This window comes from Panthera tigris, chromosome C1 (assembly GCF_018350195.1).
Source record: "Panthera tigris isolate Pti1 chromosome C1, P.tigris_Pti1_mat1.1, whole genome shotgun sequence".
NCBI classification, from domain to species: domain Eukaryota; kingdom Metazoa; phylum Chordata; class Mammalia; order Carnivora; family Felidae; genus Panthera; species Panthera tigris.
In genome coordinates this window covers 27,693,413-27,717,323 of record NC_056667.1, presented here as the reverse complement: position 1 = coordinate 27,717,323, position 23,911 = coordinate 27,693,413, and the positions used below count along the sequence as shown (strand labels likewise).

Below are 23,911 nucleotides of genomic sequence, written 5' to 3'. Positions count from 1 at the left end.
CTGAACATCTCATTTGTACCATTAACGAAGCAAGTCTAATCAAGTTATAGTTGAGTTAATATGGCAAAGAAGAATCAAAGGACAGCAGGGGCACCAAAGAATATGCTAATGAGACAGAGAGAGAGAGAAAAGGAGGGGGGAACCACCTGCCCGGTTAAGTACCTCTTGACAACCTGGTCCCAATGCAACTTCCCTGTTCCTTCTGCCATCCCAATCCATCCAACCACACACAAAGGTTCAGGTTCCAACTCACCATGTCCCCCACAGCAGAAGCACAGTCACGTCTTCTAACACACGCAACCTGGTTAGCTTCTACTGGGACACACACCCACCTTGTGATTTTAAAACAAGGGCTTCCTGGACTAAGCCTCAGGCTTTCCCATTTTGCCCAGTCTCCTCAACTGGAGGGTGTGAGGGTACAAGGTGTAGCTCTTCATCATCATGGGCTGATGCAGATTGATCACAGTAGATGGTGGGTCCTACAGGGTCTAACATCTCCAATGGCCCGCTCATTTTGGCAAAGACCATAATTTTTTGATAGCTGACCCACAAAACTCTGTTCTCTGGCTTACGTTGGTAGAATCCAAGGCAAATTTTAAATGTGAAAACATCACTGCAGAGCAGTCTAAAGAAACTTTATGCTACGACACAAATTCAGGGAGGCAGGAAAGCTAGAGTTAAGCTCAAGGTTTCCTTGGGTGATTCTTTTCAAGGTTGCTACTGCAAAGTTTAGGAAACGGGGATTGCCTTATCACCATTAATCAGAGCTCTAACCTAGATCACATTACAATTAAACTGCCAGCTGGCAAGATAAAAACACAACCAGGAGAGGAAACGAGACACTTGCCTCTTGGTATAGGCTGCTCCTCCTGGAGCAGCAGCCTCCTCCTTTTGAGACGAGCCATACGTGGAGCCAGTGGCCGGTGGACTCTTACCCACAGGGCTCTTTTTGGATGGACTCAAGGACCCAGAGCCATGATCGAATGGACCTTGGTGTGTCCCAGCCTGGTACCCAGCACCACTCTGCAGAGTTGAGCCCATCTGGGATGTGCTGGAAAGTGGAGGGCTAGGTTTTGGCACAGGGCTAGGACGGGGTGAGCGCCGCCTCACCACCACAGACTGGAGCGGGCTTTTGAGAGCAGGGCTTCGCTCCCGGGGACTCAACTCAGAAACTGCAGAGGCCCGTGACGCAGAACCAGCAGTGTATGTGGTGGCATCTGGCCACGGTTTCGAGCTGTCAGATGCTTTTGTGTCTTGAGAGGTGCCTCCAGAGAACGTCTGCTCCTTGGCCTCATCTCCTTGGTTATCCCCAGCAGCCTGAGACGGCCGGCTATCCTTGGAAGAGGACTTTTTCTCCTTTGCAGACTTGCGCTTAGAAGATTCAACTCGGCTGTGGTTGGAGGAAGAACGAGACGATGAGGAGCGCCTCGACCTGTCAGAGGAAGACTTATCGGAGTTTCTAGAATGGCTCCTGGACCTCGGTGAAGGGGACCTTCTCTTTGGGGACCGGGATCGGGAACGGCCCCGACGAGGACTGTATGCTTGCCGGTAATTCTGCCAATTCGAGCGGTAGTTTCCATAGCCTCCTCGGTTATACTGGCCCCACGGATAAAAGCCTCTGTTGCGCCCACGGAAATAATAGGGCCTTCTATAGCCTCTGTTGTGACCTCGGAAATCCCGATTCTGATATACTCTTGGGTGATTTCTCTCTCTGTTATGAGCTGGAGAATATGATCTGGAACGAGACCTAGAACTGAAAAGGGGGAGGAGGGAAACATTTGAATTTTTGACACAAGCCCTTTTATTTAAGACATCCCTGCCAACAAAGAGGTAACGGTTTGAGATCCTGTTCTTAAATATTTTATTTTCAAAGAAAGGGCACAATTTAAATATCTGATCCCATTGCTGACCCATATGAAGTACAAATACACAGATATGAATCGTTTTAACAATTACACACTGAGATTGCTTCATTAATACTGTAGCCCTTTTTAAATAGAAATGTGTTTCTACAATGCTTAAAAGAATAATGTTCTTAATGTAGTACACTAAACAAAATCATTTTAATATAGTATACACGTTGCTGAGAATTTCACATGGGATTCTACAGGTCCCTAACCCATTGGAAGCCAGGAAGAATGCAAGCTCAGACAAAGGTCCAGACTAAATGTAGGTCCTCACCCCTTATCGTGGTATAACACTCTACTCCTCATCCCATTCAGCCCTCTCTGTCTATGCAGGACTACTTCCTTGGATTCCACTAAAACCTTGGGTTGTAAACACACAGTCCCAACCAAAGAACACTTAAACAGGAACTTGGAGATGCTACTGCTCAGAGCTTAAAACAATTCACTGAAATCAGGTCAGCAAAAGATACAAAAATACTGTTTTTCTTACTGGGGACCTGGGGGCACCTGGGTGGCTCAGTCCATTTAAGAGCCCAACTTCAGCTCAGATTGTGATCTCACGGTTTGTGGGTTCAAGCCCCACACTGGGTTCTGTGCTGACAGCTCAGAGCCTGGAGCCTGTTTCAGATTCTGTGTCTCCCTCTCTCTCTGCCCCTCCTCTCCCCACTCACACTGTCTCTCTCAAAAATAAACTTAAAAAAAAATATTTACTGGGGACCTGGAAATGGTTTCATTTCTTAGGTGGATGACTTTCTGTTGTTGAATCACACGATCCTACCTAGGTGCCACAAGAGGGCACCATCTGACCATAAACACCCAAGTACACAGGAGGTTCAGTAAAGAAAATGACAAAACCAACCCTCTTCAGGCACCACCACCCACACGTCTTTCAAGTGAACCTAAAGCCAAGTGTTGTGTTCTTCATCCAACAATCTGGGACTCTAACTGGGCAAAGGGGCATTTCCAGAACCACAGGGATTTAACAGTAACCTGATTTTGTAAAAATTACATGTTTATGAATGCTAAGTTTGTCAATGACAGAGAGCTGTTTTGATCCAAAAGCCAAAGTTATCTGTTGGTATAAAAATCTGCTGGGGTCCTTGGACACCGAATGTGCCTTGTCGATTATGATATACATCATTAACATAAAAATATCTAAAATTACTAGAAAAAAGTCTTTGCAAAAATACTTTCTTTACATACAGTAGAATAAAAACCTTCAGTTAACAGAATTTTTCATATTTGGCCTAACCAAAAACAGATTTTATTTGCTTGTTTTATAAATAACTCCATTTAGCAAATATGACAGATCTTAACTAAACAAATGGTGTTTTTGAAAAGAAATTTATATTAATCTATAGAAGATAAAAGTGGGATCCGTCTTCCCACGGTGTTCTTTATCCACCCCAAGAACAATTGTGACTGGCAAAAACGTATCTTATGGCTGGTTGTTAACAGTTACTATTTAAGTACAATGAAAAAAAACTTACCTTCCATACTTTTCATTCGAAAACAGTAACAATATAAGAAAAGAAGGAAGAGGCGGATGCAGGCTATGAAAGTGTGTATGACCCGATTAAATGGCTATACTTGAGGGAGGTGATGCACCACCAGCACTAAGGAGGGTTTAATTCATGTCCCATCCTCAGAGGCTACTGCTGCTTCTGTCACCAACTACTAGTGCGGGCCCTGTGGCATACCGCATCCAAACCCCGCAGTCATTGCACAGATGCAAGAACATGAGTCTCTGCAGATTGCAAATGAAGTTATTTACAAGAAGTCACTTAAAAGGATACAGTCTGTGAAATACAAGGAAACAATCAATTTTCTCCAATTCTGTAGAACTCAGCAGTTAAGTTAATTTAAAGGTATGGTTTCTCAAACTCTCTGGATAGTATACTTTCCTTGTAGGAGAGGGGAAAAAAAAGGAAAAAAAATCATGGAACAGATAAGCCAGAAATAAAAAGTGAACATCCAGTGGCAAATTTATCTGTTTCTAAAAAACAGAGATGTCAGACTAGAATCGAGTATAAAAACATGTTTTCCAGTGGAGAAATTCCTCCAAAATAACAATCTTCTCGGTATAAGATAGCACATAAAGTGGCTCTAGGCCTACCCCAGCACATACTGCCCGAGATATTTTTCCCTCATTTGCCAAGTCAGTGACCATGCCAAATAATCTGTAGAATACGAAGACATCTGTCCAGACAGATTTGCCCGGAATCCCAGCTACCACAAATACTTCAGAGCTGGTTAGCATTTTTCAATTTGGTTTGTGTGCGTTCAATTTTGTCATTCAGTTTTGGTTGTAGAGCCCTTGTTTTTAAGGCAATTACTTAATTTCCATCTACTAGATTAAGTTTTAAAGTGTTACTCTCTTCAGAACAAACCGAGCTAAAGTGAAGTTGAAATGGCACTGATCAAAAGACTCTGGGGGCAAAGCAGGAGTAGGTTACTAAGAGTCTCTGCTCAGTCCCATGCCTTGACAGCAACTTCCTAAGGTAGATATAAACATATTTTGGTGGGTTTCCCTCTTCTTTTTTTCGGGGCTGGTGAAAGGTAGAAGTTTATTTATATTGACTCTGACACAATTAAGCAACAGTCTCTAGCCTAGGGCTTGAACAAAGTTTGACCTAAAAATGCATGCCCAAAAAACACGGAAGAGAGGGTGAGAGACTAGGACTCATTATCACGAAGTGTTAATATTATCTTAAAAAAAAAAAAAAAAAAATCTAGTGTTTCTTGTTTGAGGAAGAGACTCTGTATATTCTAACTTATAGCAGAATCATTAATAGCGGTACCTGGGTGGCTCAGTCGGTTAAGTCTCCAACTTCAGCTTGGGTCATGACCTCACAGTTTGTGAGTTCGAGTCCTGTATCTGGCTCTGTACTGACAGCTCAGAGCCTGGAGCCTGCATCAGATTCTCTGTCTCCCTCTCTCTCTGCCCCTACCCCACTAGCGCACTCTCTCTCTCTCTCAAAAATAAATAAGCACTAAAAAAATATATTTTTTTTAAAAGAATCATTAATATTTATGCACACCAACTTTTTATTCACCCTCTGGTCTGAAATTAATTTTTTCAGGCAGGCCTCTCACAGATTCCATTTAAGATGTTGGGAGGAAAAAAAGAATCCCACCAATTCCTTAAGACATTTTAGAAGTGCTTCACAGGACTACAGAAGTAAAGAACACAACTTAATAACCAGTTTTCCTGAGGTTTATTTTAAATTTTGTAATCAATTCATTTAACAAAAGAATTCTAGAAACTTATGTGAAATAAGGAGTGCAGGGCAGGGGGAGGGGGTCCAAGTGGTGAAGCTGAGAAACTACTTCCTTGCCTGGTGCGATTCTGATAACAAGAACGAAGCTGTGCAAATATCCCCCTTTGGTATTTAAATACATCGATATTCATGGATAGAAACTTGTATCTACAAAAAAGTTCTTGTCTGTTCACAAGAGAAAATTACAAGTTGTAAAGAATGAAAAACCCAACTCACAATACATGAAAAGAGGAAAGGAGATGGAGGTTTTTCTAAGACATAACTGAAACCGGGAGACCCACTGAAAGATGTGAAACCTGACAGAATTAAAGAATACTGGCAATAAATTCAAAAGAATTATTTGTACACTTAGGCACAGAGATATCTACCAGAGTGATTTTTAGATAGTTTTGTTGTGTTTTACTAAATAGACACAGCTTGTTAGTGACTGGCACATCAGATGTACACAAATGACTCCTGTTAAGTTTTTGTGGTTTAATTACATTATTGAATTAACGAGGCTTCTTGCCTCGCCAAGTTGCTCATAGTATTAATCCCCTTAGCTATCTTTTCTTTGGTGATGATGCATACAATCTTTTGTCCAAAGCCTGCAAAAATACCTCAGGAAGAAATCAATCACGTGTAGAGATTTGAAGCAAGCAGCTCAAATAAAACAAAATGCTCTTTCTTCCAAAGTAGATGAGAAACAGTACATGCTGGCAGAGGAGAAAAGGAATTAGGCAAACAGTATGGCAATCAAAGGTGATTTGGATTTGCAGCGTTTGAACAAACCTGTAATATCTGACAGCCCAACCCTCTACTTGAAGCCAACCCCCCACTCCATTTGACACTCACAGAGTCTAGCAAAACATCTTCAGAGACCCTCACTGACCGATATAATGGTTATCCCGATTTACGATCACATCCCCTTACCTCAGCCTGCGCTTCCTTGAACGAGAAACAGATCGACTTCTGGACCGAGACTTCGAAAATGAACGAGAACGAGATCTTGATGCAGATCTTGAGCGAGAAGAGCGAGATCCAGACTTGGATTTGTTTGTTTTTGACATCTCTGAAGAGAGGGTCACTTTTTAATTACACCTAAAGTAGAAAACAGATGCAAACAAATGAGGGAATACCTTTGCAAACTTGAACTTCTCTGGACACTTAGAAACAATTGTTTTTTTTAAACAAATGAAATGACTGATTAAAAACACTGCCCGTTTATCAAGAGGAATTTCTACGGTGTTCACACTTCATTTAAAAAGATTTTTTTAGGGCCAGGTGGATGGCACAGTCGGTTAAGCAACTGACTCTTGATTTCAGCTCAGGTCTTCACTCTCAGGGTCACGAGTTCAAGCCCCATGTTGGGCTCTGCCCTGGGCATGAAGCCTACTTAAAAAATAAATAAAATTTGGGGGGGAGGGGTGCCTGGCTGGCTCAGTTGATGGAGCATGCAACTCTTGATCTCAGGGTTGTGAGACTGGGCCCCATGCTGGACATGGAGCTTACTTTAAAAACAATTTTTTTATTTTTTATTTTTTTTTTAGGGAAGGATTTCTAAGCAGCACAATCCCAAACAAACCAAGCCACAGCAGCAAATGGAAAATCTGACCTGTAGCTCTGACTTGGAAACACAATAAACCACTTAACAAAGTGAGAGGAGCTACGAATGATTTGGTACACATAGTCTTTTTTTTCAGTAAGCAGACAAGTTTTTCAGACTAAGTCAGCTGTTAAAAGTATTGAGAAGACCTGGGACAGGTTTCCCAATTCTTTTTTTTTAATTTTTAATGTTCATTTTTGAGGGAAAGAAAGAGGGAGAGGGAGGGGCAGACAGACAGCAAGAGACACAGAATGTGAAGCAGGCCCAGGTTCTGAGCTGTCAGTACAGCAGAGCCCGATGCAGGGCTTGAATTCATGAGCTGTGAGATCATGACCTGAGCCGAAGTCAGACCCTTAACCAACAGCCACCCAGGAACCCCCTGGGTTTCCCAATTCTAAGAAAAGAAACTCTATGCAATGATGTCTTGTTACTGAGTGTATGGCAACAGCTGACCATTTCTCTACTCCCTAGGCCTTAAAGCCACGGGGCAAATCCTTAATATTTCATTCCAAGAAAAAGGCTTAAAAAGTGTGCAAGAACAACACAAAATGGTGTTGGGAAAACTGAACAGCTACATGCAAACAAATGAAATTGAATGACTTTCTTGTACCATACACAAAAACAAACTCAAAATGGATAAAGGACCTAATAAATGTGAGACTTGAAACCATAAAAATCCTGGAAGAGAGCACAGGCAGTAATTTCTCTGACGTTGGCTATAGCAACATTTTCCTATATAGGTCTCATGAGGCAGGGGAAACAAAAGTAAAAATAAACCATTGGGACTACGTCAAAATAAAAAGCTTCTGCACAATGGGGTGCCTGGGTGGCTCAGTCGGTTGAGTGTCTAACTCTTAATTTTGGCTCAGGTCATGATCTCAGGCTTGCGGGATCAAGCCCCATGTCAGGCTCTGTGCTGGGCTTGGAGCCTGGTTGGGAGCCTCTCTCTCCCTCTTCCCCTCTCCCCTGCTCCACACTCTCTCTCTCTAAATTAAAAATAAAAATAAATGTGTTTTAAATAAAGCTTCTGCACAGTGGGGGAAACAATCAGTAAAACAAAAAGACAACCTACTGAACAGGAGAAGATATACGCAAATGATACATACGATAAGGGATTAGTACCCAAAATATATAAACAACTCATACAACTCAATACCAAAAACAAATAATCCAATTAAAAAATGGGCAGAAGACACAGACATTTCTCTTCAAAGAGGACATACATAAACAGCCAAGAGACACATAAAAAGATGCTTGACATTACTCATCATCAGGGAAATGCAAATCAAAACCACAATGAGGTTATCACCTCATGCCTATCAGAATGGCTAAAATCAAAAACACAAGAAACAACAAATGTTGGTGAGGATGTGGAGAAAAAGGAACCCCTGTGCGCTACTGGTGGAGATGCAAACTGGTGTGGCCACTGTGGAAAACAGTTAAAACTTAGAAACAGAACTACCTTACGATGCAGTAATTCTATTATTGGGTATTTACCCAAAGAATATGGAAACACTAATTCGAAAAGACAGATGCATCCCTATATTTATTGCAGCACTATTTACAATAGCCAAAATACGGAAGCAGCTCAAGTGTCCATCAACAGGTGAAAATATAAAGAAGTTGTGGTGGAATGGAATATTACTCAGCCATAAAAATGAGTGAATTCTTGCCATTTGCAACAACATGGATGGATCTAGTGGGTATAATGCTACATGAAGTCAGAGAAAGACAACTACCATATGATTTCACTCCTATGTGGAATTTAAGAAACTAAACAAATAGGGGTGCCTGGGTGGCTCAGTTGGTTAAGAGTCTGATTTTAGCTCAGGTCATGATGATCTCACGGTTCTTGTTTTCGAGCCCTCTGCTGTCAGCGCAGAGCCTGCTCTGGATCCTCGGTCTCCCCATTTCTCTGTCCCTCCCCCTGCTTGTGCGTGCTGTCTCAAAAATAAACTTTGAAAAACAAATTTAATTTAATTTAAAAAAAGAGAGGAAAAAAGACATAAACAAAAAAACAGACTCTTAAGCATAGAGAACTGATGATTACCCAAGTGAAGGCTGGAGAGAGGGGGAATGGGTAAAACAGGTGACAGGAAGAGCACTGAGTAATGTACAGAACTGTTAGATCACTATATTGTATACCTGAAACTAATGTAACACTGTATGTTAATTATACTTGAATTAAAGAAAAAAATGCAAGAGTATTCTCAAATACTCTAATACCATGGTACTACATCCTGTAAAATAGAAGATATTAATCCTAAATATAAATATAAATATAATCCATAAAACACAGTCCGGAGGTAATTTATAAAGTGAAGAACTGTCACTTTCTTTTAGCTCTTCTTTAGCATCAAGAGGCAACCTTTTTTGGGGGTCATTTGCCCATGAAAAAACAAAACTGTCTTTTTCCTTGTTTTTCCTCCCCCGCAGGAATGAATGAATGAATGGAGAGCCTCAGAATCGCACCGACAAGCCCGCTAAGTTTGGGCAGCAAGGCACACTCGCACTCTATCAAGCCGTCTCACTTATTCTCCCTTATACCCTATGACTACAACTGTGGCGACTTCCAAGGAGCAAAAAGTTGAAGGGCTATAGCTTGTGTGTATCAGGAAGAACAAGGGATCGGCCAAAAACCACAAAGCTGGTTAATAGCCAAACCAGGCCAAAATTCTAGGGCTGATTCTATCACACCTCACTGCTTCACAGTTTTGCTGTAGATTCTTTTATGATGCTGACCCTGGCTTGTAAAGGGAAAATGATAATCAACAAACATTTCACCCTCCCTTACCTCTCAGATTTTGTTATTCAGATCTTAGCTCAAAAGCCATCTCCTCAGGTGGCTCAATCTGTTAAAGGGCGGACTCTTGATTCCGGTTCAGGTCGTGATCTCATAATACGTGAATTCAAGTTCAAGTTCGCCCCAGTCTCTAATTATTACACCCCAGTTTTAGATACAAATTTTAAGAGTTTGTAGAAAGGCAAGCAAGTCCAGGAGGCTGCTATCGCACTAGATCATAGGGGAAATAACTATACCCATAGGAAAGAGACCTGATTTGGAGGACGGAAAACCACTCGGAAGCCAGAGACAAAAACGATAGTAAGATATTGCTAAATGAGGGAACCAAAGACCTAGAGTCTAGGCCCTGCCAAAGGGACTGAACTGTTGTGTGCTCCAGCAAGGTCAAAGAGATTTCCATTTGAAGCCGATTTTTGGCAGAAGTGTCACTGTACAAAGCCAGGGTAGAGGACTAAGTAGCTATTCAGGGATGAAGAGGTGGAGGTGTAACTGAGCAATTTAAAGGAACTGAATACGGAAAATGCATTTTGTTTTTCTGGTTGGCCTTCAGCAAATTTTAGGTATAGTCTTGCTGAATGGCTTTTTTTCTGTCACAAATTTAGGGCTATTTCTGCCTCGTGAGATCTCTGCCCAATCTTCAATTTTAGCTGAAGTCAAAATGAAAAATCCTTTTAGATCACTGGTATTGTCCACAACAGGTGGACAATAAAAAAAAGAAAAAAGAAAAAAAAAGGATCAGCAAGCTAGTTGAAATACTCATTTCACCCCAGAAATTGGAAAATTACAAAGCTTATTTTCATTAAGAGGAAGAAAAACTTGTCATCTAAATGCAGATAAAGCCAAACCTAACATTTCTAAATATAAACTTACTAGAATTGACAAGTATGCTTAAGAGTCACAATACTGTGATACCACCCTTACTCCTACTCCTGGAACTTTTTAAACGTGAATTGAAACTGATTTTAAAAACATCATTATACTCTGAGAAAGAAGTGGAGTGACTCTGGATAAAATGAAACCACAGCTGGAGATAAAGCAATGAATCACTTAACTCATTTGAGAGGATGCTAAATAGAGGATAAACAGTTAAATTAAAATTAAAGCAGAACTGATTCTGGCCTTCATGGATCTCAAAGTCTAGAGGTGCTAAAAGACAGCAAATAAGGAAGCAAGCAAAGATGTAATTACAAATTCTGGTAGTTACTAAAAGACAAAGACCACATAATGTTAGTAAGCTTATGCAGAGTAGTACGGACTTATTTTATTTAGATAAGATGATGAAGATAAGATGGTGAAAAGCTGGCATTTAAGTGGTCACCTGAAGAATAACAAACAGCAAATTACAGGAAGAAAAAGGGAAAGGAAATGTCCAAAAGACATGAAGTTTTTTCTCTGGATATCCATAAATACATATAGAAATAAATCCCTTTTAGTATAAGGTAGGGACAAACATAAGTAAAGCCATTTGATCAGATCAGCAAAGTTCATTCGAAACAACTCTCAATTCTATTTTAAAGACTTTCAGACTTTACGTGATTACACACACCTTTTCCTGTTTCTACCATTTCTTCCTTGTTCATGTTCTACAAACATATTGGGAAATGGGACAAACATCACCTTGGAAATCAATCTGGCACCTTTTTACATGTTACAAATTCCTAGCATTTGATTTCTGTTCAAACTAAAATTTCCCCAAAGGGAAGTTCTGCTTCTTCAACAAACCCCACTCTTCCTGGAGAGGCTTGTTTCATTTCAAATACTACAGAAGAGTCTAGTCCTTACAGAAGAACTATGGCTTAATATGGCAGCTCAAGGCTATGAAACGTGCCTCAGGCAAAAACATACCCCTCAAACACAATCTGGGTAAAAACTTCTTCTCACAATGAAGGTAAGGGAGTGCTGTTCCTCCACCAGCATTATAGAAGAATCCACCAACGGAACAAGTAGCAATCAATACTTACTATCCACTATGTGCCTGGCATGTTAAGGATGCGGAAGCATAGGACCTGGCTCTAAACTCCTATAGTTAAGGGCCTGGTAAGACCCAAATATCCTCAACTTTCCAATAGTCTTTAGACGATGTGGTACCAGTTTGTCTTCCTTCATTGGAAACTCAGAACTTAAAGGAATTCTCCAAATGTGGCCTGCTACAGAACTCTTTAGATACTATTAATGCATCTGAAAATGTCTCTTTCTGGAAAGCCATACCAAGCACATGTAGATTTGGAGCACGTCCCAATATCTTCTCTCACACACCCTTCTGCAGCTGCAAGATGTCTTCCTCCTCCATCTTGTATGTTTATCCGACTACTGTTCTCTTTTTTCCTACCTTTTCTTTAAAACCCAAGAGAAGAATTTCAAACAGCCTTTTTGAAATTATTTCAGATACAATTCAGTCACTTGGAGCAAGGGTTCACTTTCAAACTGTTCCCGCAGAGCCACTTGAGAGCACAGTCCCCCAAGCCTTCCCCACCCAAACCACTCCCTCCTCTAATTACCAAGCAGATAAACAGGCCTTGGGAGAACAGATGCATTGTACTTAAAATGAAGGCATTAAGATATATAATTATATGACTTTTATATCATTAAAAACATATCTTATTATTCAACTCAAAGAAGAAGTAACATTGGCAGACAAAGCCAAAACTTCTCTAAATCAAAAACTCTCAAAGGATGAATTAAATTATTCCTTTTCCCTTCTCACCTCAGATTAAGTTTCTTCTCAGTGTCCCTAAGTGATTATGCCAGCATTACCTTGGCCAAGTTGTAGGCATCTGCTGAATTCACCAGAATAAACATTATGGGAGTATTTACCCCATGGCTGGAACCCTGCAGGTAGCCTACTGAAAGGAGGCAGGAGATTGGGCTCCTAAAACTAAGTAGTGCCAGATAGAACCTCAACAGGCCACACGGGGTTCCAACCTTTGCATGCCAAACAACCAAGCTACACATAAACCAAACAACTATCCTTCACTCCATAAATAATTCGGTTCGTATTTTAAAAGGTCTTCTCAGACTTTATTTTTAAAGAAAGAGCATTTAGGGGCGCCTGGGTGGCTCAGCAGGTTGAGCATCCAACTTCAGCTTAGGTCATGATCTTGCGTTTGTGAGTTCAGGCCCCGTGTCGGGCTCTGTGCTGACAGCTCAGAGCCTGGAGGCTGCTTCAGATTCTGTGTCTCCCTCTTTCTGCTCCTCCCCCTACTCACACTCTGTCTCCGCCTCTCAAAAAATAAAAACATTAAAAAAAAAAAAAAAAGTTTAAAGAAAGGATTTTATTAGTCAAGCAAATAAAAACTAAAGGCAAACATACAATAACCTAAAAACAGAATGGTAACATGAAGCAGACCCAAATCCTCCCTAATATGTGAAATCAATTCAAACCTAAGTCCTTTAAAGCTTTCTAAACCCATGGAAAGATAGGGAAACGGGAGCTGGGCAAGAGACAAATGCCTATGACGAACAGTCTGATCTCTGGATAGCTGCACCTGAACTATTCTGAATGGCTCCACTGCTCTAATCTAATGTCTGTAGAGGGCTTTGCTGGGCAGACTATATTCTTTTTTTTTCTTTTCTCATTCCCATATCACATTTACTATCTCACAGGACATTCGATTTCTTCAAGAGATCTCACATACCTTGAGCATATTCACAACATTTCGCATGGTACTAACTCTCATTTCAATATACACATTACAACCAATTTAAGACCAAAATCCTAGGTATTCTCCTGATAAACACCAGCCTCTTCCAGCACCAGCAGCTTCCTTGCAGCAATGAAGCATATAGAGGTGCCTTTGTCTTATCTTCCTAAGTTACTCAGATGTATTAACATCATGAAACTTTCATTACTAATGCTTACTCCAAGGACCCATGACAGAAAAGCCAAGTGTTAATTCAAGAAAGCAGCAGTGTTACAAAGGAACATTTATTTTAATGTTTAATTTGGGTTACAGGACCCAAGTAAGCTCTAAACCAAGAGAATTTCAGGAAGGATCAATAAATATCACCCTCTAAGAGGCAACTAATGGTCAAAACAATGGATAAGAACGGTCACCTATGGAAATCTTCCCCAAAACTAACCCTCCAAAAAGAAACGCAAGAATCTGAGCATAAGGCTTAGAGTTCTTTTAGGTAAGTCTCTAACTTAAAATGTAAATACCATATGATACACTGAAATATTGAAATGCATAACATCTATGATCTAACTTTATAAAACACACAAGTTTTAGTCACGAATAAATACTGAAAGGAGGAAACAAGCATTAAGAATTTGCATCTTCTTGAAGTTCAGAGAAAGAGAAAGCTAGAATTTAATGACCCATAACAATCATCTAAAGAAACCTAAAAGTACAGGACCATAGAGTTCAAACCTGAAAATTAGCAAATAACCCAATGGAAGTTTCTGCTTTGCTTCTGGCTAAGACAGGCTAGGGTGGGTGTTGTTTGTCCCCAGCAATGTAAAGTTTATAGGATACATACTTATGATGACAATGGGGAAAAGGATTTTAAATTGGGACTATCCTGAAGAGTTAGGATACATCATTTCCTCAAGGAGGGCAATTCAGCTATGATGATTTGATGGGCTTACTTGTTAAGAACATCTAGCTTCTGGGGCACCTGGGTGGCTCAGTCGGTTAAGTGTCCGACTTCGGCTCAGGTCATGATCTCACGGTCCGTGAGTTCGAGCCCCGCGTCGGGCTCTGTGCTGACAGCTCAGGGCCTGGAGCCTGTTTCAGATTCTGTGTCTCCCTCTCTCTCTGCCCCTCCCCTGTTCATACTCTGTCTCAAAAATAAATAAACGTTAAAAAAATTAAAAAAAAAAAAAAAAAAAAAAAGAACATCTAGCTCTGGGGCACCTGGCTGACTCAAGTCATTAGAGCATACAACTCTTGATCTCAGTCACCGTTGTGAGTTCAAGCTCCACAGTGGGCATAGAGTTTACCTGGGGGTAAAATAAAGAATATCTACTTCCTCCTGCTCTATATCTAGAATGAGTTCAAGTCCTGCGTTGGGCACAGAGCTAGCTTGCAGGGGTGGAGACACATCTAGAATCTGTACCAAGAATACATTCATCAAACATCCTTCTAAATCAGTTTGGCCTCTGAATGGACCTGCCTATCATAAAAGACTGTCCTGCGAACTGGCTTTCTTGCTAGATATGTATCTAATGGAAACGGATTCCTGGCACTTTGATTTATCAATAACAACTGCTAGGGGATGCCTGGGTGGCTCAGTCTGTTGAGTGTTTGATTCTTGATCTCAGCTCAGGTCTTGACATCAGGGGCATGAATTCAAGCCCCGTGTTAAAAAAAAAAATTGTTTTTTTTGTAATTGAGAACCTCAATAACAACTGCTAATATTTACCAAGATATGCCAGACAAGGAGCTACAAACCTTCAGCATTAGCTCATTTTATACACACAAACCTCATTAAATACTATGCTCTGTCCTGTTTCACAGACAAGAAAAAAAAGGGACTTAAGGGGTTAGGTATCTCACCCTCAAAGTTCCAAAGCTAAATAGGTCCAAAATTCAAACACGAATTTTTTTTTTCTTTTTTAAAGTTTATTTTGAGAGAGAAAGAGCACGCAAGCAGAAAGGGGGGGGGGGGGGAATATCCCAAGCAGGCTCTATGCTGACAGTGCCCCAACATGAAGTTTTTAATATGGTGACTCACCATTACCTTCAAGGTTAGCTACTCCATTTGCATATTGTACCCATCAGTCTCCTGTGAATCTGGTCAAGTTAAAGTAAGAATCTCTGGGGGAGCCTGAGTGGCTCAGTCGGTTAGGTGTCCCACTCTTGGTTTTGGCTCAGGTCATGATCTTGAGGTTCCTGAGTTCAAGCCCACCATTGGGCTCAGCACTGATAGTGCACAGCCTGCTTGGATCCTCTCACACTCCCTCTCTCTGTGCCCCTCCCCCGCTCACTCTTGCTCACTCTCTCAAAATAAACTTGAAAAAAACTTTTTAAATCTCTGAAGCATAATGATCTCTGAAAGAACTTAATTCTTATACCAGCAAAGCTGAAATGTTTAAAGCACAAAACAGCTCTCTTCCCCCACCCCTATCTCCAGCTCTAACATTCCAAAAAAATGGAAACAGGCTCTACTTAAAACAAATCTCAGAACTTCCAGCACAAAAAGTCGTCTCTTGCCAAAGACAGCAGGAATGTTTCTGCCATCAGTGATTTTACAGAGCCTAAATCAGAGAGCTACAGCCAGGTGTAGAGAACAAAGAGCTTCATGTGACAAGAGACTGATAACAAGAAACATGAATATACCTAGGATTTAAAAATGGCCCTCACTTGGGAAGGGAAAATTAGTTTCCACTGTTTATGGATCTCTAACATAACCCAAAAAGGATGAAGAAAGTTCCTGAGGACTGAATCCACATGGGCCTGGACTGGCTGTCCTTTGCATACACCCCAAGACTGAGTCTCTGCTCTGCCAGAAGACAGCACACTTTTCCGGATCAGATGGCACTACATTTGAGGACCGTAAGGTTGCTAACCAAATTAGTTTCACGACCTGGGATACCAAAACCAGGAGGCTACAAAATGAGCTGGTCGGAGATCACGTCTGATTTGCTCTCCAGTTGTATCTTCAGCACTTCGCAAAGTCATTAGCCACAAGACTGGACACTTCACATTTCAAACTTCCTCTTCATTCTCCAAGCTCTCCACCAAAGTAGCAGTTTATCATATATAAATAATACAATCCAGGATAGAATTAAGTATATACCATAGGCTAACCACTGCTGCTGAATGGGAAGTTGAGATCACTCTTTCTTGTCCCTTCTACATCTTACTCCAAGGTACAGAAAGCCAAACTGACCTCCGTGTTAGGGAGATACTGACACTCTATTTATTAGTGCCAGGTCAGAGTAAAACTTCAATGCCACCAAGTCCAGTCAAGACAGCCATGCTTTGGGGATGGTGCCTGGGTGGCTCATTCAGTTAAGCATCTGACTCTTGATCTCAGCTCAGGTCATAATCTCAAGGTTCCTGGGATCATGTCCCATCCCACAATGGGCTCTGCTCTGACAGCACGGAGCCTGCTTGGGATTCTCTCTCCCCCTCCACCGCTCATGCGTGTGCTCGCTCTCTCTCAATACAATAAATAAATTAAAAAAAAAAAAAAGCCATGCTTTTAATAGTCACTAGTGCAAGAAGTAGATATTCTTGGTCAACAAGACACAAAATGACTAAGATAAAGAAAAGATAGACGGAAAACTACCAAGAAAGAAATTCACCATTCATAAAAAGTTGTGAACAAAGCAATGGTCTGACTTGTGCTTTGTATGCCTCTGGATACTTCTGGCTAGGAAAGCAGGGCTCAGGTGAAACATTACACATGTTTACTATTTTATGCTTTCCTCTGGAGATTATCCTTCTCCTGAGTGAGAGACAGAAACAGAATCAAGAGCAGCTGGGGGTATCTCTAGGGTAACACTTTGCTAAGGCTTCACACCCCACCCACATCCCTGAAGAAACTGAACTCAGGTGGGGGAGGGGCCTTTGGGGAGAATGACAATGAAGGGGGTCTCTGATCTGATTTCCATTCAGAACTGAAATTAGTATTATATTTACAGATTTAATAATCAACTCTATTAACTGGCTCTCTTAAATTATTAAGTAAGCTAATAAATATAATACTAATTTCAATTCTGAGATTCTAAAACTTATAGAGAAGAATAATCACACATGCATTAAGTACCTTCCTAAAGGTGGGAAAGGGCCTTTGGGGAGAATGGCAATTTTATTGCTTAAACAACCTAAAGAAATAATAAAAGACTTGACCTTGCCTAGATTATAAAATCAAAATTATTCTGGGGGTGTCTGGGTGGCTCAGTGAGTTAAGAATCTGACTTGGCTCAGGTCATAATCTCACAGTTTGTGTGTTGGGAGCTCTGCGTCGGGCCCTGTGCTGACAGCTCAGAGCCTGGAGCCTGCTTCAGATTCCATCTCCCTCTCTCTCTGCCCATCCCACACTTGCACTGTCTCTCTCAAAAATAAACAAACATTAAAAAAAAAATTTAATATATTCGGAAGTTTAGTGCTGAAATTCTTAAACTTTAAATACTGAATTCTAGGGGCGCCTGGGTGGCTCAGTCGGTTAAGCGGCCGACTTCGGCTCAGGTCATGATCTCGCGGTCTGTGAGTTCGAGCCCCGCGTCGGGCTCTGTGCTGACAGCTCAGAGCCTGGAGCCTGTTTCAGATTCTGTGTCTCCCTCTCTCTCTGACCCTCCCCCGTTCATGCTCTGTCTCTCTCTGTCTCAAAAATAAATAAACGTTTAAAAAAATAAATAAATAAATACTGAATCCTAAAAATAAATAAATAAATAAATACATACATACATACATACATACATACATACATACATACTGAATTCTACGGAATTTGGTAGAACTTCTTTAAAAATGTGTAATATGTGGGTGCAGATGTACATTTAAGATGTACCTACTTAAGCACATGCAGCAAACTGTTAACAGCTGTTACCTCTGCAGAGCAGGAAGGAAGATTTAAGAGGAAGGGGGCAGGAGAAGCGAGAGACATAAAATGAGGGACATAGAATGACAGCTTCTTACTTTACATATATAATTCTCTTAGCTGGTCATTCTACAGATGACTTCACCCCATTATTCTAAACATAAAAGTTGTTGACATTCTGGAATTAATGGGTTGATTCTTTCATCTTTAATGTGGAATCACACACCTATCTACCTTCTTCTGAGATATTTTAAAAAATCTAAAATAGTAACTTCCATGACCCTAAATAAATAAAGCTGCACTGTAATTACTCGAAGTCCATTTGAGAAAGTCTTATCACATTGGAATTGTTTTATTCTTTTAGGACTTTAGAGAGGGTTAGGAAAGGCTTGCTTTACAGTCAACTGAGTTCTATTTCTTTAAAATGTTTTTATTATGGAAGTGTTGATTCATACTCAAAAATAGAACAGTGTAAGGAACCCAAGTGTGCCCACCACCCAGCTTCAAAAACCATCAACTCTCTGCAGGTAGGCTCTACTTATGGTCAAAATGCTAACAAATTTGGGTGAATGTAGCCAGTCTCTGCAGCTATTTTCCTGTATCTTTTCCCTTGAAATAAAAACAGAAAACAAAAAACAAAAGAACGAAAAACGAGAGACTCCTTATATTAAAAAATTACAAATATAAATATCAAATCATTACGTTGTACACTTGAAATTAAACTTTTTTTTTAAATTTTCTTTTTAAAACGTTTATTTATTTTTGAGACAGAGAGAGACAGAGCATTGACAGGGGAGGGGCAGAGAGAGAGGGAGACACAGAATCTGAAACAGGCTCCAGGCTCTGAGCGGTCAGCACAGAGCCCGACGCGGGGCTCGAACCCACGAACCGTGAGATCATGACCTAAGCTGAAGTCGGCCGCTTAACCGACCGAGCCACCCAGGCACCCCTGTTGTACACTTGAAATGAGTATGTCAATTATACCTCAATAAAAAAAACAAACCTGGGATGCCTGGCTGGTTCAGTCAGTACAGCATGTGACTCTTGATCTTGGGGTTGTGAATTTGAGCCCCACGTTAAGTGCGGAGACCACTTAAAAATAAAATCTTAAAAAAAAAAAAAATCAAAACCCAGATATGCAATGAAGAGACCCAAATCGCTCACCTCTACATGCTTCTCCTTGTGTGCTCTACAAATAAGTCTAAAAGAAGAATCATTTATCAGCAAGTAACAATCACTCTGATTTAAGTTCAAACACATCTAAAGCAAATTCCAAAGTGCAACCCTAAACTATCTCCTAATTCCAGGACATGAGTAGTCCAAAATACCGTTCCCATTGTGTGCTGTTTCATCAACTTGTTTTTAGAAGTGTGAATACTTCATAACAGCTGAGAAGATCACGATGAGAAAGTAAAAAATACATATTAACAAACTGTATGTCTGATTAGCAACCCCCCAAAAAAACCCAACCCAAGGTTTCTAATTCTACAGAGTCCAAAATCCACTGTAAAACTGGTGACTTCACTACAACTGTTTGGTATTTAGGAAAATACAACTTTGTCATTTTTTTTTCCCCGATGTGCCTTTTTATGTCAGCCTTATTATCAACTTCCCTAAAAATAACTTTTATTAATGAAAGCATATATATTTATGCTAACAATGGACCTGTTTACAAAACAAATTCCCAACTGTCCTAACAGTAGGAGGAACCAGCTTGGCAACCTTCACAGAAATCATGCAGTCTGTACCCAGAAACGAGAGGGATAAAAGCCAGCCAGCAAAGCCCACACCCTTGGAGAAACCGTATCTGGCCCCCGGTTCTTATGTCAGGGTTAACTGCAGAAACAAAAGGCCAAACTGTGTGTACTGTTTTCACTACATAAAAAACTAACATGTCAGTTATCCATAGACACACGGACAATATGTCTAAGTGAGCATTAAGAAGTTTCTCTGAGGGTGAGCTATGAAGTAATTTAAAAGTAGAGCAATTAAGGAATGGCCAGCCTAGCATAAAACTACACATACTAGAAATACTAGGCCAGCTTTTATCCACAAGAGTTCAATTCCAAGTGCTCAAAAACTCAATCTCTGTTCTTTCTTTCCTATTCCTAGTGTTTCTTTGGATGGCAAATGAGAACTCCAAAGTATTTGTCTCTTAGAAAATCCACACCCAAGATTATACTGTATGTTAACAAACTTGAGATTAAAAAAAAAAAAAAAATTCTTTTAAAGAAAAAAATCCATGGGGCGCCTGGGTGGCTCAGTCGGTTAAGCGGCCGACTTCAGCTCAGGTCATGATCTCGCGGTCCGTGAGTTCGAGCCCCACGTCGGGCTCTGTGCTGACCGCTCAGAGCCTGGAGCCTGTTTCGGATTCTGTGTCTCCCTCTCTCTCTGACCCTCCCCCATTCATGCTCTGTCTCTCTCTGTCTCAAAAATAAACGTTAAAAAAAAAATTTTTTTTTTAAATAAAGAAAAAAATCCATACCAAGCTGAATAGCAAATAAAGAAAAAAGTGACTTTTTGCTGTCACTTCACATTTGAGGGAAATAGGGAATTCCTTTCTAAAAGTTATTTCTATTTACTTTGGATGCTTTGGGCTGCCCTGACCTGTTGGAACAAAACTCGTCTCCAAAAGCCACCAGATGATCTGTTACAGATTCTGTGGGTGTATCCAGCAGGGAGCCCATCCTACCTGAGAAAAAGTCTTAACTTCCCTCCTTCTAAGCCCAAGCACCAGTCAGCTAATATACAAGAGACTTGCTCTAGTCTTCTGTTGAGCTATAAACTGCTTTCTTCCTTCCCTCTCCCCACAAAATATCAAGGCCCCCAGGGGAGGGCAGAACTGATCTTTTTCACTGACACTGGTGAGCAATGAAAGGCTGGAAAAATAAATAAATAACTGGCACCAAGCAAGTGCACAAGCACCTTAAATGAGGGAAATTTACCAAAACCAAATTAATGCTAATAAACCCAGAAACCCTTACATGGGGCAAGTATTTTTACCTCTCTGTGACTGTTTTTTCAATAAAATGATGATTTGGAACAGTTTCCTACTGTCAAAAAGCTTGAAAATCCACACAAACTTAGGAGGACATCCCTCATCCTTACTTCAGGTATATCTTACAACTGGAATTAGGGGCCCCTTGGTGGCTCAGCCAGTTAAGCTTCCAACTCTTGATTTCAGCGTAGGTAATGATCTCAGGGTCATGAGATCAAGCCCTGCATAAGGCTCTGTGCTAAGAGCACAGGGCTTGCTTGGGATTCTCTCTCTGCCCCTCCCCCACTGTCTCTCCTTCAAAATTAAGTAAATAAACTAAAAACAAACAAACCTGGAATTAAATGGAATAGCTTAAACTTTCAGCTTTTAAAAAAGAATCTCATCCGGGTGCCTGGGTGGCTCACTCCGACTTCAGCTCAGGTCATGATATCAAGACTTGTTGAGTTCAAGCCCCACACTGGGCTCTGTGCTGACAGCTCAGAGCCTGGAGCCTGGTTTGGATTCTGTGTCTCCCTCTTTCTCTCTACCCCTCCCCTGCTCATGCTCTCTCTCTTCTCAAAAATAAATAAAAACATTAAAAAAAAAAAAAAAATCTCATCCTTCCATCCCCTATCAACTCTGAGATTTACTGTAGAAGAAATCATTTAAGATTCACATCATATTCTACTCCTTTATAAAAACTAGCCAATCTGCCTGAAACCCCTTACTTTTTTTTTTTTTTTTAATGTTTTTATTTATTTTTGAGAGGCAGAGCATGAGTAGAGGAGGGGCAGAGAGAGACAGACCAAGACACAGAATCCAAAGCAGGCTCCAGGCTCTGAGCTGTCAGCACAGAGCCCAACACAAGGCTTGAACTCACACTCCGTGAGATCACAACCTGAGCCAAAGTCAGACGCTTAGCCAACTGAGCCACCCAGGCACCCCTGAAACCACTTACCTTCTAACTGTACTTAAAAACTTATCACTTGCATCGGGGAGAAGCCACCTATACCAAATTCAGGCAGCACCAACCTCACTCGGTAAAGATGAGCTCCCAGAACGAGTCTGGGCTCTGCTACAGAATCCTGTCAGGGTGAGGGACACTGCTGCTAGCTTCGTCCCCTCACAGAGCCAGCAAGAGGTCACATTTCCTTTTTCTTCTTCAGTGACTGAATTCATTTCTTGTCTCAATGACATGGCAAGCTCCACCCCTTCCATCTTTCACTTTTTAAAGGAACAGGACCATATTACTTCTGAATAACTTGGAAAGGTAGGAAAAATTCAATGATATGTATTTTTCCCTATTGCACAGAATACAGCAGGCAAAGAGGCACTAATTATTTCAAACCTGATTTCCATACAGGAATCAGAGTTTCATAAAGCTTGCTTGCTTGCCTGCTAGGACATTGGAGAAAATATTAATTTAAGACCACAGTGATAAATCTTTGCTAGGAAACACCTCTATTCACTCTTTTAATCAAACCGCTATTTCTCCTTTAATCAGAAATTAAAACATATGAAAGTCTTAACTAGTGGGATATTCATTCACAGAAGGCAACATAATCAGTGCCTGAAAATTCTGAAAAATGCACACAAATAATGAACTTAGGTCCCTAGTAAAATAAAATGCCTATAAGAAATTTTACACACCAATTAGTTTTAAGTATATATATGTACACATATATATGCTTATATAAGCATATATGCTTATAAAGCATAAGTATGCCTCTTAAAGGTATTCTGAAGGAATAACAAGTGTCTAAGTGATAACTTTATTTGCCAGCATCCTGTGTGGTAAGTACAGCGTACGGTTTATCTAATAATGTCATAGCAAAAGGAAGTGACGTGAATAAGAGAGGCATTCTGGGGAACTTTAAGAAAGTAATAATCTCTATAGATTTCAGTTTATTCTTTTGTGAAACGTGGATAATACTAGACATACAACTTCTAAGGCTTCAGGATAAGTAGCAGGTTGGGCTTTACAAACAAAATAGGACACTGCATTGAGATGCTTAACAGAAAGGTAAATACACCATTATTTCAGAATTTAAAACTTAGTCTTGCTTCCTCATTAAAGCAAGATTCACAATCTCTATACACAGGCATACAACGGGAGATACTGCAGGTTTGGTTCCAGACCACAGTAATAAAGTGAGTCAAGTGTTTTGCTTTAAAATTTATGTCTACACTATACTGTAGTCTATTAAACGTGCAATAGCATTGTGTCTAAAAAAATGTACACACCGTAATTAAAAAATACTTTACTGCTAAAAAATGCTAACCATCATCTGAATTTACAGTAAGTTGTAATCCCTAATCATAGATCACCATAACAAATATAATAAAAAACATCTGGAATACTGCAAGAATCACCAAAATGAGACACAGACATGAAGTGAGCAAGAACTGTTGGAGACATGTGCCAACAGACTAGCTTGATGCAGAATTGCCACAAGCATTCAATTTGTAAAAACAAAAAGAAAACAAAACACAAGGTGTCTACCAAGTGCAATAAAGTGAAGAACAGTAAAAGGTAGGTATGCCTACAGTTACTTTGGTTAAGACTGGTATGTGTATATTCCCCAAAAATACCACTGTCCAGCAAGAACCAGGAGCACTCTGTTCACTCTATGAGAATTTATTGAATGCTAATTCTTATGTTATACATTACGCAAGATGCAGCAAGCAAGAGAGAGAAGTTCCCTGTCGTGCTGTAATTATACATAGAAAAGTATTTTGCGGGGCACCTGGGTGTCAGTAGGTTAAGCGTCCAACTCTTGATTTCAGCTCAGGTGATGATCCCAAGGTCGTGGGATCAAGCACTGCATTGGGCTCTGTGCGGAGCATGGAACCTACTCAGGATTCTCT

At 40.5% G+C, this 23,911-nt stretch overlaps 1 protein-coding gene across 2 annotated transcripts in view; it reads right to left on the bottom strand.

Moving 5' to 3' along the window:
• Window positions 1-23,911, bottom strand: part of THRAP3 (thyroid hormone receptor associated protein 3) — a 75,626-nt gene that overhangs the window by 13,963 nt on the left and 37,752 nt on the right. For both annotated transcript variants that reach the window (XM_042996499.1, XM_042996501.1), the window contains 2 exons: window positions 6,101-6,268; window positions 848-1,753 (listed from right to left, as the gene is read on the bottom strand). In XM_042996499.1, the coding sequence (XP_042852433.1) occupies window positions 848-1,753; window positions 6,101-6,237 (1,043 nt within the window). In that variant the 5' untranslated portion in view covers window positions 6,238-6,268. The remainder of the gene's footprint in view (window positions 1-847; window positions 1,754-6,100; window positions 6,269-23,911) is intronic.